This window comes from Meleagris gallopavo, chromosome 6 (assembly GCF_905368555.1).
Source record: "Meleagris gallopavo chromosome 6, MGAL_WU_HG_1.1, whole genome shotgun sequence".
NCBI lineage: Eukaryota > Metazoa > Chordata > Aves > Galliformes > Phasianidae > Meleagris > Meleagris gallopavo.
In genome coordinates this window covers 1,005,478-1,020,091 of record NC_139409.1, presented here as the reverse complement: position 1 = coordinate 1,020,091, position 14,614 = coordinate 1,005,478, and the positions used below count along the sequence as shown (strand labels likewise).

Here is a 14,614-nt window from a genome sequence, read left to right as displayed (position 1 = left end):
AAAGAAGCAATTTCCTGAGGAAAATGGAAAATCTCAGCTCTCAAGAGAAGTGAGATATTAAAAATGGAGAAGACTTAATAAAGAAATGCTGTAATGAAAGATCACAGATCTGTGTGCAGCGGCTGTTCCTGAAACAGCTTGAATTTCTGAATTAACCAGAACCACTGCCCTAAATCAGCCCATCTTTTCATAATGCAGATTTAATGGATTAGCATGAAGAAGTAGTGTTAATATTCTTCACAAATTACTTCATGTCAGAAGGTCATATTCAAAATCTCTGGTCATGCCCAGTACTTTATCGTGTTCAAGAAGCTGCTAGATGTTGTACTACGGGACGTGGTTTAGTGGTGAAATGCTGGTGGTAGGTGGATGGTTGGACTGGATGATCTTGGAGGTCTTTTCCAACCTTGGTGATTCTATGGTTTATGATTTGGAGGGGTTAAAAATCACCTCTGGAGAACTTGCTCCTGGTCCAGCCATCATGCTTCTGACAATGAGACCAGACCTGGGCCTCTGCTTGTCCTTCACTGTGGCTTGCAGCTCTTCAGAAATGACTGCTGATTTTAAATCCTCTTGACTACCCTTTAACTTCTTATCCCCATCAGAGGTTAAGTGGCTGTTGCATATTGTCCCTGCGTGGCATTTTTCACTTTTGTGTTGATGTTTTCTGAATTGAAGGATTTTATCAGGTGGATTCTCAACATCGTGTCTGCAATAAAGTAAAAGAAACAACATTATAAACAACGAAATGATGAATAACGAAATCAATGAAAACAGCACTTTGGCTAATTAAAGCACTGCTTTCAAGTTAAGTCACTTGTTATGTGGAAGTGGCACTCAAATACAATTACTTTTCACTTTAACATCAATAGGATTCAAGAGATCATTTCAATATCGTTATCATGCATGACAATTTGTGACAATACGCATACCACTTTTGTCAAGTCAGATGGGTCTGGAGCTACCACAAACAGTTCCAACTCCTTTCCCATCCACTTGAAGAGCCATTAGAAAATTTAATATTTTTGTCAGCATCCTTTGAACTGACTTCATTCACACTTTGGGGAAATGACTTCAAGTTGCACTAGAGGAGGTTCAGGTTGGATATTAGGAACAATTCCTTCTCTGAACAAGTGGTCGGGCACAGGAATGGGCAGCCCAGCCAGGTGGGGGAGTCTCTAAGGGTCTTCAAGAAATGTTTAGATGTGGTACTAAGGGACATGGTTTTGTGGGGAAATATTGGTGGTAGATGGATGATGGAGCGGATCATCTTGGAGGTCTCTTCCAACTTTGGTGATTCTGTGACTCTGTGTTTCTATGATAATCTGGGTAAAAATGCTAGCTTTCTTTTACAATGACTGCCCTTTAACTTTTGTTTTTAACTCTAGGATGCTTTTCTCCATCGTATTTCATAGCTAAGCAATTCCATGAGCTGAAGCATCTTGTATCACATAAATATTCATTTCACCTAACCAGTTAAAACTGTTGGGTCTTTTTTGTAGTTAGTTATGCCTTATACTGCAAAGACATCCTTCATATTTAAACAGAAGGGTGCAGGATCAGTCTCTGAGAGCATTAGGAAATCTGAGGACTGCTACTCCTTACCTAGGACCATTCATCATTGCCAAAGGGCACAAATTAAGTATCATTTTAACAGTTGTAGACATTAAAAAAAAATTCCTGAGGTCAGGTAAAAGGAAAGAGTTTGAAGCTGGACTATTACATAAGAATTTGTCTGATAATAATCTCCACTCCTGCTTGCCTTGTTAAAAATTAACCAGGTAGTTACGATTAAAATTATCATAACTATTAAAATTAAAATTAAAATTAAAATTATTTTCAGGCTCTGGCTGCTTGACTGTGGTCTGATTTCTCCATGGCCAAAGGGATGGAAACAGTTTAGGGGATCACAGAACCATGCTTCTGCCACACTATTTCTTTTCCTGATTCATTTTGTAGGTAGAAAAAAAGACATAACCAGAAAGGCATAAAGCAGTAAATAGCAGGGACTCCCCTCATGAGCACCAGCTCCACATGCCATGATGGCATCCGTCCTTCCTCACATACATGTGTTGTCCCCCAGCCCCTCACCCATTTGTGTTACATTTGTACATGCAGCTTTCCATATGTTTATCTATATGTATACAGCATCATCTTTTTGGGAAAAGGATGTCAGTGTGGAGCTGTGTGTGATCAACTCAATGACCACAACACCAACAGTTTCCAACCCAAAGGGAAACCACTGGAGGACTAAAACCATAGAATGCTCTCCAGCACAAGGCAGAGCGGCACCACAACGCATCACTTCCGGAACAATGAAGGCCTCTCTAGCCCGGCAGCAGCGCGCTCTCTGTGGTCATTCCCTCCCACTCTGGCCCTACAGACAGGGCTGGCAATGCGCGTGCGCCCTCCGGGCTCTCAGTCGCTGTGAGGGGCGGGGGGCGGTTCCGCCATTTTGTTGGGGGCGGGAAAGGGCTGCGTTGTTGCTATTCGATATAAGAGAGACGTGTTAGTGGCTTTCTAGGAAGCAACAGAAGAAGGGGCAACGGGCAGAAGTTGGAAAAGAGGGTGTTCCAAACACAGGGAAAAACTATCAGAATGATGGAGCACTGGAACTGGCTGCCCAGAGAGCTGGGTCTCCTTATATTCAGGTTCTGTCGGGGCACCTTCCTGCACTACATATTGTAGGGAACCTGCTTTGGGGTGGTTGGACTCGATGATCGCCATAAGTCCCTTCCAACCCCTGCAGTGTCTGATCAGTTCTTAGCTGGTTGTGTCAGTTCTTGCTTCCTCCCCCACGGAGCAAGGACTTGCTGGAGTTCTGCAAGTGCTAACGCTTAGAAGCAGTGGGTTTGAGCTGCTTTTACAATGAGGAATAAAATTAGGTGTATTCTCTGAGAGTCAAAGCTGGGACGTTGAACTTCTGTGTCCATTTTAAAAAAGCTGGTGCTGTTGCTCTGAGATGCTAATAAATGGCATTGGAAGACTTGGCGGCATGCTGTTTCCATATGCTTTTGTTGGTGAAAATAACTTATGCTATTGGCAGCGATGCTGAATGTAAGATGGTAGGGCTTGGTTTAGACTCTAAGCATTGATGTATCTGTAGTTTCAGCGCAGGTGGTTCATTTCTCATCAGACTATACTGAATACTTTCCAGTTTACCAGGCATAAAAGCTCAGATTTGTTCATTTTAATTCCATCTTTCAGTCACTGAAGAACCTGCAAGTCTTTGTAATTGCCAGGGAGCTTAAGAGCATTTTTGAAAGAAGACGGCAGTAATGCAGACTTTGCGATAACTAACCAAGGTGGTGTTGCTGAGAATGTTGTTGAATCACAGAATATCCTAAGCTGGAAGGGACCTATAAGGGTCATAGAATCATAGAATGGCCTGGGTTGAAAAGGATCACAATGGTCATCCAGTTCCAACCCCTTGCTATGTGCAGGTCGCCAACCAGCAGCCCAGGCTGCCCAGAGCCACATCCAGCCTGGCCTTGGATGCCTGCAGGGATGGGGCATCCACAGCCTCCTTGGGCAACCTGTTCCAGTGCCTCACCACCCTCTGCATGAAAAATTTTCTCCTAATGTCTAACCAGAGGATTAAGAATCATTGAGTCCAACTCCTGCCTCTGCACAGGACCATCCCAAAAATCAGGCCATATATACCATACAAACCATTCAACGCTATTTCACTTAATGGAAAGAAGACTGGCCAAAGTAAAGAGGAATAAGGCAGTACCTGGAAGTTTGAGTTTTGCTGTCATGAGGCAGGTTGGCATTTCCACATCCACGTTCTTCATCTGAGAGGTCAGGTGGATGGGATGCTGAGCTCTTACTTTGAGAAGCTGCCAGTGCAGAACTTGAACTGGTGCTCCTGGAGGTCCCACGGTGCTCAAGGAAATAATTAGTAATGATTTCAAGGAGTGTTTTCAGAGGGTTCTCCTTGGCCTGTTCAAGAGGAAAAATAAAGTTTTTGGTTGCAGCTGAAAACTTGTTAGTCTTGCTGCAATCTAAGAAGGAGTTTTTATGTTGGACAGTGGCTGAACATGTTAACGTTTTCCTAGAGTCTGGTGGTTATAAATGATATGGCTGTACAAACAACACAGGAAGGAATCATAGACCCACAGAATCACTGAGGTTGGATGAGACCTCCAAGATCATCCAATCCAATCCATCCACCTACCACCAATATATCCACTAAACCATGTCCTTCAGTACAACATTTGGACGTTTCTTAAACACCTCCAGGGACAGTGACTCTACCTCCGAGGAAGGAGATGTCAGCTAGGAAATATCAAGAGCTTAAAGGTGTGGGCGTGTTAAATGAAGTAATAAAGTGTGATTGTGAAGGAAATCCAGGAACTCCTGGAGTTGGCAATGATTCAATCCCTTGGACCTCATGAAATTCATAGCTTTGCTGCAAGTTTGCACATGCAATGTATTCATCAAACACGAGCTGCTGGAGTTAATTGCATCATCCCGCAGGCTGTTGGCTAGACATTCCTGCCTTAAACTGTGAATGGTTAGGATTCGATCTAAGCAATAATTGGAAATCAGCTACTGATGGCTTTGACATAAAAGATTGTGGCCTGTATTACATTTCAAGGAATGATAAATGCTGAGTGCAGTTCTGTCTGTCAGGTCATACATAAAGTTGTAAATAGAAATGGAAATGCAGAGCCATTTCCAAAATGGAATATTCTAGATGTAATGATGTAAAAGATGTTAAAGTGAATAAGTGCTCCTGGTTTATTGGAAGCTGCATTTAGTAACGAGGGCTCACTGCCAGGTTCTCAGCTTAGTCCTGTGACCTGTAATGCAATCTCACCATAGAGGTGAGATGGAGACCTCTAAGCATATCCACAGCAGTGCAGCACCAGACCCAGGCTCCAGTTCTCTGCACTGTGCACATACACTGCTGCCTTGATCTGTTTGACCCAGTTATATGTGATCAGAGACCAGACTGTGAGGAGAAACACCTCTTCCTTTACCTTGTTCTGTTTGTACAGGGAGTGTAAATGCAGGACGTTTCGAAGCTCATTCCTGTTATTGATGCTGAATGCAGAACGTGGGAGCTCCCGGTCCATGGTGCTGATGGTTTTCTTCAGACCCTGAGGACAAGCAGGAGATTTTAGAGTCACAGAATCATTAAAGGGCATAAAGCACCTCTAAGACACCAGCCTATCCCTGCCATGACTCTCAGTGCCACGTCTGCACGATTACTGATAGTGCAGTCTGGATATGCTAGATTCCTAGTGCTTCCACTGGCACAGGTTGCCCAAGGAGGCTGTGGATGCCCCATCCCTGCAGGCATCCAAGGCCAGGCTGGATGTGGCTCTGGGCAGCCTGGGCTGCTGGTTGGCGACCTGCACACAGCAGGGGGTTGGAACTGGATGAGCACTGTGCTCCTTTTCAACCCAGGCCATTCTAGGATTCTATGATTCCTGTGTGGGTTTGGGAGGAGAAGGACACAGAACAGCTAACAAAAGTTTTTACTGCTGACTTTGTTGGATGCAAGCTGAAGCTTCTGGATATATTAAAATGGAAGTAATTACAAGCTAAGCCTTAAAACCTGCACTTTAATTATACAGTTTTGCATTTCTGCAGCCTAGAGATGTAAAAGGAGTTCTGGTGGAAATGCTGTCTGTGCAGAATTTACCAAACTTGAGAAAACAAACAAAACAGAGCTACTCCATGCAGCTGACTGCAGCTACTTAACAGCTCAATAGTTGCTGTGCAATTAATTGCATCTGAGCTATGTAATTACAAAATCTGAATTTCAGGTGTGCTTTATTTTTTGGCAGGTTTTTCAGAACCTGCTCTTCACCCTGTTATCAGGATAACCTGACCAGGTTGAAAATCAGCTGGATCCTCATAGCATCAACTAGTTTGGGCTCTTCCTGCAACTCGGTACAGAGAATGAGACAGTGCTGCAATTAAAATGCAAGGAATGATAAGCTGCATGGTCAGTTTTACCAGCAGAGCACTCCCTTTCCTTTTATGCTTTTAGTCAGCATTACATTTATTTAAGTCAGAAACGTGAAGGTGTTTCAGCTGAGAAATCTCTGCAGTCAGATACTTTGAGGCATTGCTCTGCTAATGCTGGAATTTAATGGCAAGTGATTCATTCTGCTATTATTTCTAATTGAAATCACGTTGGCAAGTATTTCAACACTGAAAATAGGCATTTGGAAGCTAGATGCAGGACAGGTGAAAGAAAGCGAGGTTGGCAGGATGCTTCTTAGCACAACTGTGTCTTATGTTCTGTACAAGGCAACTCATCCCTGAGCCGGGGGGACCCGTGCAGTATTTCCTTTGGATTCTGCATAAATACAAAGTAGGAGGTAATTTCACCTGGAAACATGAAGGTGTCTTTTCCTCGGCTCACAGCCCACATCCCAGTTCTTTCCTTTACATCGGGTTCTGTGACAAATACAGTGCTCACTTTCTTCTCCTTCCCCCCTGGGCAAATCCGCTGCCTGCAGAGCCCCAGTAAAAGACATCTGTTTTCTCTATGACTACTTCCTTTTGTTTTGTTTTAGTATTTGTGTGCATCACTCGTACAAAACAAGGACGACAGGTGATGAAGGAGGGCTGAAAAAAAGAAAGCTTAAAACCGCATTTCTTGGCTTAAGCTTTTTTCTTTTTTTTTCGCAGGCACGTGTAGGAATGAATCAGATTTTCTCAGGCAGGCGGGCAGCCGCCTTCCACGTTCGGAAATCAGCGGGCATTGTGGGAGATGTAGTGCGGATCCGTGCCCTGCAGCTCGCCGCTCTGCAGGGCTATCAGCCTTACGGCTGCCAGCAGCCCCCATCCAGCCTCCCTCCCTTCGCCTTTTAACAACGGCCGTTTCCCCTCTGCCGTTCCCACTCATCCCAGCCAGAAAATCGAGACTAAATTACCTTTCTACTGAGAAATTCTCTCACCAGAGACGCGGCCACTTCTTCCACGTAGGAATTGTCCATTTTTAGCCCGCAGTCTGCTCGGGGGGTTTCCTTGGCTCGGTCTGACCGATCCCCCATGGCAGCCCGGCCGGGCGATGCGGCCCTGGAGCAGCTCGTCCTGCGAGCCGCCGGATCCCAGCAACAGCAGCAGAGCAGAACTCCTCCCCGTGGGACGAGAGCCGAGCTCGCAGCTCTGCAGCAGGCGCCCTGGTAACTGCTTGCAAAACCCGAGAGCTGCTCGGGGATAACGGTCGGGAGATGAATGTTTAAAGTTGAGAAGTTGAAGGATTTTCTGATTTGGGGTTTTGTTTGTTTGTTTGTTTGTTTGTTTGTTTTTAAATCATAGAATGGCTTGAGTTGGAGGGGACCCACAGGAGTCACCGAGTCCAACTCCTAAGTTGCTGAGAGAAGCACAGTTATGTGCAAGCTATCACTCCTGTATGAATGCTACTTTCAATCATGTCTGTTGGGTTTTTTTGTTTGTTTGGTTTTTGGTTGGTTGGTTTTTTGGTTTTGTTTTGTTTTGTTTTGTAAGATTGCTCTTTTGTTAAATAGTGCTGCATTTCTGTTGTATCATACTTCATCTCTCCTACTGGCAACAACAAAAGTGGGAACACTCATCCATTCCCTAGGCAACTGACCTGGTGCCTGCTTTGAGGGCTGGCAACCCTACCCACAGTACAGGGGTTGGAAACAGGTGGTCTTTGAGGTCCCTTCCAACCCAACCATTCTGAGATTCTATGAGTGCAGTCTTACCTTTCAGGTTGAAACTACAATATAGACAGTGCTACAATATACTAATAGGAGGGTTTGTGTTGAGTCATGCTTTGAGCCTGGGGACCTGATGTAGGTTGGAGAGGACCTCCAGAGGACATGCGGTCTGAGGATTAAATTAGATTAGCTTGCTTAGGGTAGCAATGTCCAGGGATGGACATTTTGCATTCTGGACAAACTCTTTAAGTATTTAACCACTGTTAGCTGAGCTAAACAGTTCATAGAATCACAGAATCATTAAAGTTGGAAAAGACCTCTGAGATCATCCAGTCCTACTGACTGAACTGTGTCCCTACGTACCACATCTACCCATTTCTCCAACACCTCCAGGGATGGTGACCCCACCATTCCCCCTGGGCAGCCAATTCCAGTGCCTGACTGCTCATTCAGAGAACTTTTTCCTGATAACCAACCTTGTTACCAGTTAAAGTTTCTTCTGCTGACAATTTGTCTGACAATTCCCTCTTTCCCCCCTGTATTTCTTCTGTGATCAGTTTGGCTTCCATCTTGGGAACATTTGGATAAATGAAGATTGACTTTCAGTGAAATATAATCTGCATGTGCCTTCAGGATAGCAGGGGGGTAATTTGCTATCCATGTAATAAATAAGACATGCAAAGGGTCTGACTGCTTCATTAATGTTGTCAGTGCAAGCAGTCTGATATGCATTCATTAGCTTGCAATTTCATTTGTCCTAAAACATGATGCAGCATGCAAAAAGAATGCTTGGTATTATACAGTATCCCTGTCTCCCCCTACATTCCAGGAATGATATTCCAAAATGAAAGTGGGGCATAGTTTTAATAACATGACCACTTGGAAGGTGTCATTTCAATGCATGTATTCCAGAGAGAACTGCTGCATGACTGTGCATGAAGGGGCACATGAGAGGGGCTGTCATACTGCCAAGCCTCCATTGACTTCCACTGATTTCACAAAACCAGTTTGCTATGTCCAGAAGGCATTCAGGTGCTTAGCTTCATGACTGGTGCCAACAAAGTAGATTTATACAGCAGCATGTTGGTAAATGTCTTTGCTCCTCAAAGGAAGTGTTTTTCTCTAAGAGGTAGGAGAACGACAGCATAGGCTTCTGACCCAGTCAAAATTGCAAAGGAATTTGCCAATCTCAAAATTGTTCAGGGGGAAAAAGAAATGAAAAATATGAAGATATTCTGTATCCCTGCTGACAGCTGTAACAAGAAGACAGCATTGCTTTTTGGAAGCTTTGTGCCTAATGCAATGAAGTAAAAGCTGCATGTACACGTGTACATTAATGCTGGTTTATGTACTGCTTCCACAGGCAATGCTGTGTTTCTTTTTCGGATGCTGCAAGCACAGATGTGTGACCTGGGAGCTGCAGAACTTGGATCTGATACAGCTGGATTCTCCCTGATCAGAAATCACTGGTAATAATTCCCTGTGTTGCTGCTTAGTGGAAGATGTGGTGTTTCTTCGGTATCTCCAGTACTGACAGGTGAGAAAATAGGTGGCACTGGGACCAAGAATTTGGAAAGTCCTCAGCAGGACAGGGGGAGAAAATATGCTGAAAAAGATAAAGACAGGGAGATCACTTACCAAGTGCCATCACTGATAAATCAGGCTTGGCTAGAGGAACATTAAAGTAAAGGGGAGTTGTAAGAAAGCAGGGGACTGACTCTATAGCAGGGTCTATATTGATAGGACAAGGAGAAATGGTTTCAAACTAAAGGAGGGGAGATTTGGATTGGATAGCAGGAAGATGTTTATAATAAGGGTGGTGAGGCACTGCACAGGTTGCCCAGAGAGGTGGTGGTGCCCCATCCCTGCAGACACCCACGGTCAGAGGATGGGCTGTGAGCACTGATGGAGCTGTGGGTATCCCTGTGCACTGCAGGGAGTGGGACCAGGTGGCCTTTAAAGATCCCTTCCAACCCTGGCCGTTCTGTGATTCTATGATTCTGTAATAATCAGAGAATTGTTGGAAGGGACCTCAAGGATCATGAATCTCCAAGTCCCCTGCCACATGCAGGGCCAGCAACCTCCCCATTTAATACTAGACTAGGCTGCCCAGGATCATTAATTTCATTTATTGCCAATTAAAAAAAAAATAGAGCAGGATGGTGAGAAGCAAAAACCAACACATCTTCTCCCTGTTCTTCTTTATTCCTGGACTCAACTTCAGTCTTTCATTTGTGGCTCTTCTGCCTCCTTCCCACCAGGCGGCACAGTGGGAATGGCAAATGGGTGGTCATGTCAGCTCACAGCAGCCTCTCTCTGCTGCTCCTTCCTCTTCATAGGTTGAGGTTCAAAGGAATCTCTGCAGGTCAGTTTGGCCAACCCATCTGCTTGAGCAGCGGGATGCAGTATGGATATGTGTCCTCCACGGGCGTCAGAGAATTCCTGAATCCTATCCCAGTGCTGCTACCAGCATTGAGCAGATGGGAGGAAGAGACAGCAGAAGGAGGAGCTCTGGGTATCAGAGTGGTGGGACATTGGATGTTGGGAGGTAGAAGGGAACGTGAAAACCCAGTGCAGTGCTTGAGGCAGGAATTGATAGGCGGGAGCATTTTGCAACACAGACTTCAGAGAAGCCTTGTGCTGGGTCAGAAAGCTGCAAGACAGGAATGAGTAGTGCAGTGCTGGTAAACATATTCAAAAGTTGCTTTTAAATAGATACTGGTGAAGCAAGCATTGCAGGGAGAGCCGTAGAGCATATTGCAGATGTGTGAACTCGTTGGAGAGAACTGGGCTTGCAGAAGGTATCCGTTTCCAGAGCAAATGAACAATCAGGAACATGAAAAAGGCAGGAGGAGGAAAGAGTTTGAGTGTTTCTTTGAGTAGGAATAGCTAGAGCACGGGTCTTAAGAGCTTATACTTTCAAAGGATGAAACGTCCAACAGTCTTTTAAAAAGGTTGCTGTTGTTACACGTGTACATAGCAACAGCACTATTAACCCGCAGTCAGCTTTTGATACTCCGTTTACTGATGGGAGAGATAAGAGCCCTCAGTTCTTTCCTCATACCAAAATGGACGTGCCAGGGATGCCCTCTCGCGTTTCTCATTCAGTATTGCAGCAGTGGAAGAAGCACTCGAGCTCAGCTGCTGGCACTGGCATGGAGAGCAGACTTCAGTACCACATCATCATAAAATCGTTTGAGTTGGAAGGGTCCTTTAAAGGCCATCGAGTCCAACTGCCCTGCAGTGAACACTGTACTGACCAGCCTTAAAAGCACCACAGTTGTGCACAAGTCTTTACAGCAGAAATGCAGTTTAATATTCAAGTACAAGACGAAAGATTTCTCAAAGTCTAGGAAGAAGTACTGAACTGAGGAGCCTCTGCCATGTGCAGAGGGTGTGGGGGGAAGCCCAGTGGAGCTGGTCAGAATAGATGTGGTAGAGGCAGTGTCCCTACACCCCATGGATGCATCTTAGATCCAAAATATCCACAGCAAGTTCCCATCAGTGAACTTGTCGGCAGAGTCAAGGTACCCCTGCTGGTCAGCAGTCAGACCCTGATGCGATGGCTGCTCTCTTTATCAGTGAAACCATTGGTTCCTAGGACCAACAGTGCTTGGGTTCTTCATGGCACTGAAGCCACAAGGACAACCAGTTCAAGAACACTTTAAAAACTGCTCTTCTCTCTCTGCAGTTGTTTATCTACTGCCGCTTCTCTTCTTCAGCCCCATGACTCCATACTGCATTGCCTTGCTCAGACTTATCTGAGAAAAGCACTATTTCTAGAGGAATAGCCCAGACATTAGGGAGTCCTGTTCCCAAATGCTACATTAGGGTATTGCTTAAAAATGTTAACTAGGCTGTTTTTAATTGTGTTTCTCCAAACCTTACTGGTAAGTCTGGAGTACAGCAGCCACAGCTTTCTGGATGTTTTTAGTGAACAAAATGCAGAACGTATCCTTATTTGCTGAAGGAAAAAAAAAGTGGAACATAGAAAGGATTTTCTAAATGTAAAATGCACAAACGTTTTGTGAACAAGAAATGGAGAGTGAAGCTCATACTTCATTTTTTGAAAGAAGATTTTATAAGAGTTTTGTACAGTGATCAGTTTGTACCAGACTGGACTTGGCTGAGGAATATTTGGGGCACTGAACTTCTTTCATGCTGATGACTCTCCTTGATAGACATGTGTCTGTCTGTCTATCCGTCTACTTTTTATCATCAACTAGACTTAGTGTTACAGTAAAAATCAAGTGTCTGCTCCACTTTCTACTGACGAAACAGATCCTATCACTGAAACTTACCCTCCTTGGTTTTGCCATGGGACCAAGTTTTGTCCTAATGGTGCAGGTAGCTTGTGTGCAGCTATGAAGTATTTGTGATTGCTTCTTTTGTCCAACACCTTTGGAAGGAAGAGTGTGTACTTGAAGTACTGTTGGACTGGGATGGATGTTAAAAGGCTTTCCAGATGGCATAGTAGCAGCATAACTGTCTTGACTAGAATTTGTGGTGAACCACATTCCCTTTTGCTTTTTAAAAAAAAATATATATATACTGTTTATAGCTGTAATTTTACCCTGGATCTTAAATCTTCCTCTGTTTTGCCTGGAATAATGGGTTCATCTTTGCATATTTGCATTCTGTAGATATAGTTTTCTCTCTTCTGTGCTTCATGTTTTCTTATTCACGTGAATAACTGCCGTTCCTTGTGCTCTTGCAAGATAAATTATTTCATGCAGTTGTTCTTGGAACATTACATCTTAAGCATTAAATTAACCTTGGATGTGAAACATAGATAGCAGCATTGTGTTAAGAAGGATTTCTATTAAGTAATTGACAGATTCTTTTAAAGTAGCACTAAAGCTCTTGAAAGTTATGACACTCACTTGACTATAGAATTGGCGTTTGAGCTGCTGTGAATAGGAACATAGGAAATCACTGACAGACTGGAAAAGCGTTAAAATATTCAGTAAGAAACAATATTGCACAAGGGTTTTTGAAGTGCCCCCTAGTTCTCTTTACCCAAAAGTCGCTTCACCTGAATTCCCCTGAGCCAGCTGCTGGCTGATGACACTCTTGCATAAATCCAGCAGCCCACTGAGGCTTCATTTCCCTTTACAAGCCTGTGCCTTGTTTTTTTCCATACAGGCTGTGTTATTCCATGTTAACAGTGTGTTTATTATAGGCTCGTGTCACATTGCCAAGGAGGCCATTTGCAGGCCCATAATTGGTAGATACTTTGTAGAGCCTCTCTTGTAGGTGGGAATTGCATTAGCAGCACTGCAGGCCTCTGGCAGGGCAGTCCTTTTTGAGGTGGGTAGCACATGTGTGCCAGCAGCTCCATTGTCTCACATTTGAGAGTTCTCTATTTTCTGTATGTGGACACCCCTTCCATTTCTTTAAATTCCAGCCTTTTCTTTCTGACCACCTCCTTAACTCCAAATGGGAATTAATTGGTGTGGGGTGTTTTGCTTGTTTCCTATTTATCCTTTTGGTCTCTGCTTCTAATCCTGTGTAGCTTCAAGACTTCCATAAGCTTCCTGCTCTTGGGGATATTCTTTTCAGCTTTTTCTTGACTAACTGTTGTTTTTACATTGTTCTGTTTCGTCGCCATTTTTTACCTAGTGCTCTCCTCAATCTCATGCTTTTTTCTCTAGCAACTTTGTTGTGTTGCTATCTCTGCTAAAGAGCAGCTCTTCCAGTGATGCCACAGAACTTCTTCCCATGCACCACTTAAGTCTCTCATGTGGTTTCCTATAGAGTTTCTTCTAGAACCTATTTGCACAAGGGCCCTCAGCTCTACTCATACCCCTTCCCCTTCAGACCCTCCTCCATCTCTGCAGCATCACTGCTGTTGAAGTCAAAGGTACAGAGGCTTTCTGTGCATTACTAAGAAGAAGCGACCATAATGTAATGGGCTGATGTAATCTCTGGTCCTCTCTTAATTCTTCACCTATTTAAACACACACTTTTTGCTGTTCCCAGCAGCACTGGACAGCTTCACATCTAATCGAGCTTTGGTCGCATCCAGTTTTTCCCTGCAGTGTTGAACATCATCTCTGTGTTCCTCCCATCATCATCTGATCCCACTCTCAGTGGCCAGCCACTTTCTTTGTCTGTCTAACCTCTAGAAGAAGATCCCTGCTCAGCTGAAGGCACAGCTTTTGCTTTACCAACCAAACTGTCCTCATCCCAGCCCACGAGGCCTCACACTGCTGCTGTTCCCACTGCTCCCCACCCCACGTGGGCACAGGCATCGAGCAGCAGTGTGGTGCTGAGCTGCCTGCAGGGAGCAGGAAGGCAGAGCTCAGGGCTGTGCGGTGCTGGGGCTGCAGCCCAGCCCTGCCCTGTGGGTGCCCCGAGCCAGGGAGTGCCCGGCCCCACCTGCAGACACACTGCGTGAGGCACAAAGTGCACAAACAGACACATCCTGTAAGTGCACTCAGCTCTGGGAAGTGCAGATATTGAAACTAAGAGTGAAGGAAGGCAGAGAGCCTCAGTTCTTGCACCGAGGGCAGCTCCACCTCCCAAATTACCTACATCCCCAGAACCGCCTGAATGCCCCACAGCTATCAGTGCCATCTCTCCCAGAGCCCTTCTGTGAGGCTGCTGTCTGGGAATCTCATCCTCCACTCTGTACGTGTATCCAGGGCAGCCCTGTCTCAGGTGCAGAATGCAGCTCTTGCTCCTGTTCACCTCCATTCAGTTGAGCACTGCCTGACCATCCCTCCCATCACTCAGGGTCTCTCTGCAAGGCCTCTCCACCCCTGACAAAGTCAGCAGCTCATCGCGTTGCAGTGTCATCCACAACCTTCCTTACTGCACCTTAGAGACAGTATTTCAGTCATGGAGAGAACACTGAAGAGAATCAGCCCTGACATGGAGCCCTGTGGAACCCGCCATGACTGCCACCAGCACAGTGCCTCCCCGTCCCAGATCCTGGAGCCCAGGTCTTCACCCGCAGC

The 14,614-nt window shown here is 45.0% G+C and overlaps 1 protein-coding gene and 1 long non-coding RNA gene across 4 annotated transcripts in view; one reads left to right on the top strand and one right to left on the bottom strand.

Moving 5' to 3' along the window:
* Positions 1–7,033, bottom strand: part of MINDY4 (MINDY lysine 48 deubiquitinase 4) — a 67,485-nt gene extending 60,452 nt beyond the window's left edge. For all 3 annotated transcript variants that reach the window (XM_085226828.1, XM_010712224.4, XM_085226827.1), the window contains exons 1-4: positions 6,900–7,033; positions 4,989–5,108; positions 3,737–3,945; positions 451–709 (exon numbers count right to left, since the gene is read on the bottom strand). In XM_085226828.1, coding sequence (XP_085082954.1) covers positions 451–709; positions 3,737–3,945; positions 4,989–5,108; positions 6,900–7,019 — 708 coding nt within the window. In that variant the 5' untranslated portion in view covers positions 7,020–7,033. The remainder of the gene's footprint in view (positions 1–450; positions 710–3,736; positions 3,946–4,988; positions 5,109–6,899) is intronic.
* Positions 6,492–12,317, top strand: LOC109368066 (uncharacterized). The gene is made up of 3 exons (XR_014884069.1): positions 6,492–6,577; positions 6,655–7,151; positions 9,016–12,317. It is a non-coding gene; the product is annotated as an uncharacterized LOC109368066 (long non-coding RNA).
* Positions 12,318–14,614: the final 2,297 nt, after the last annotated feature.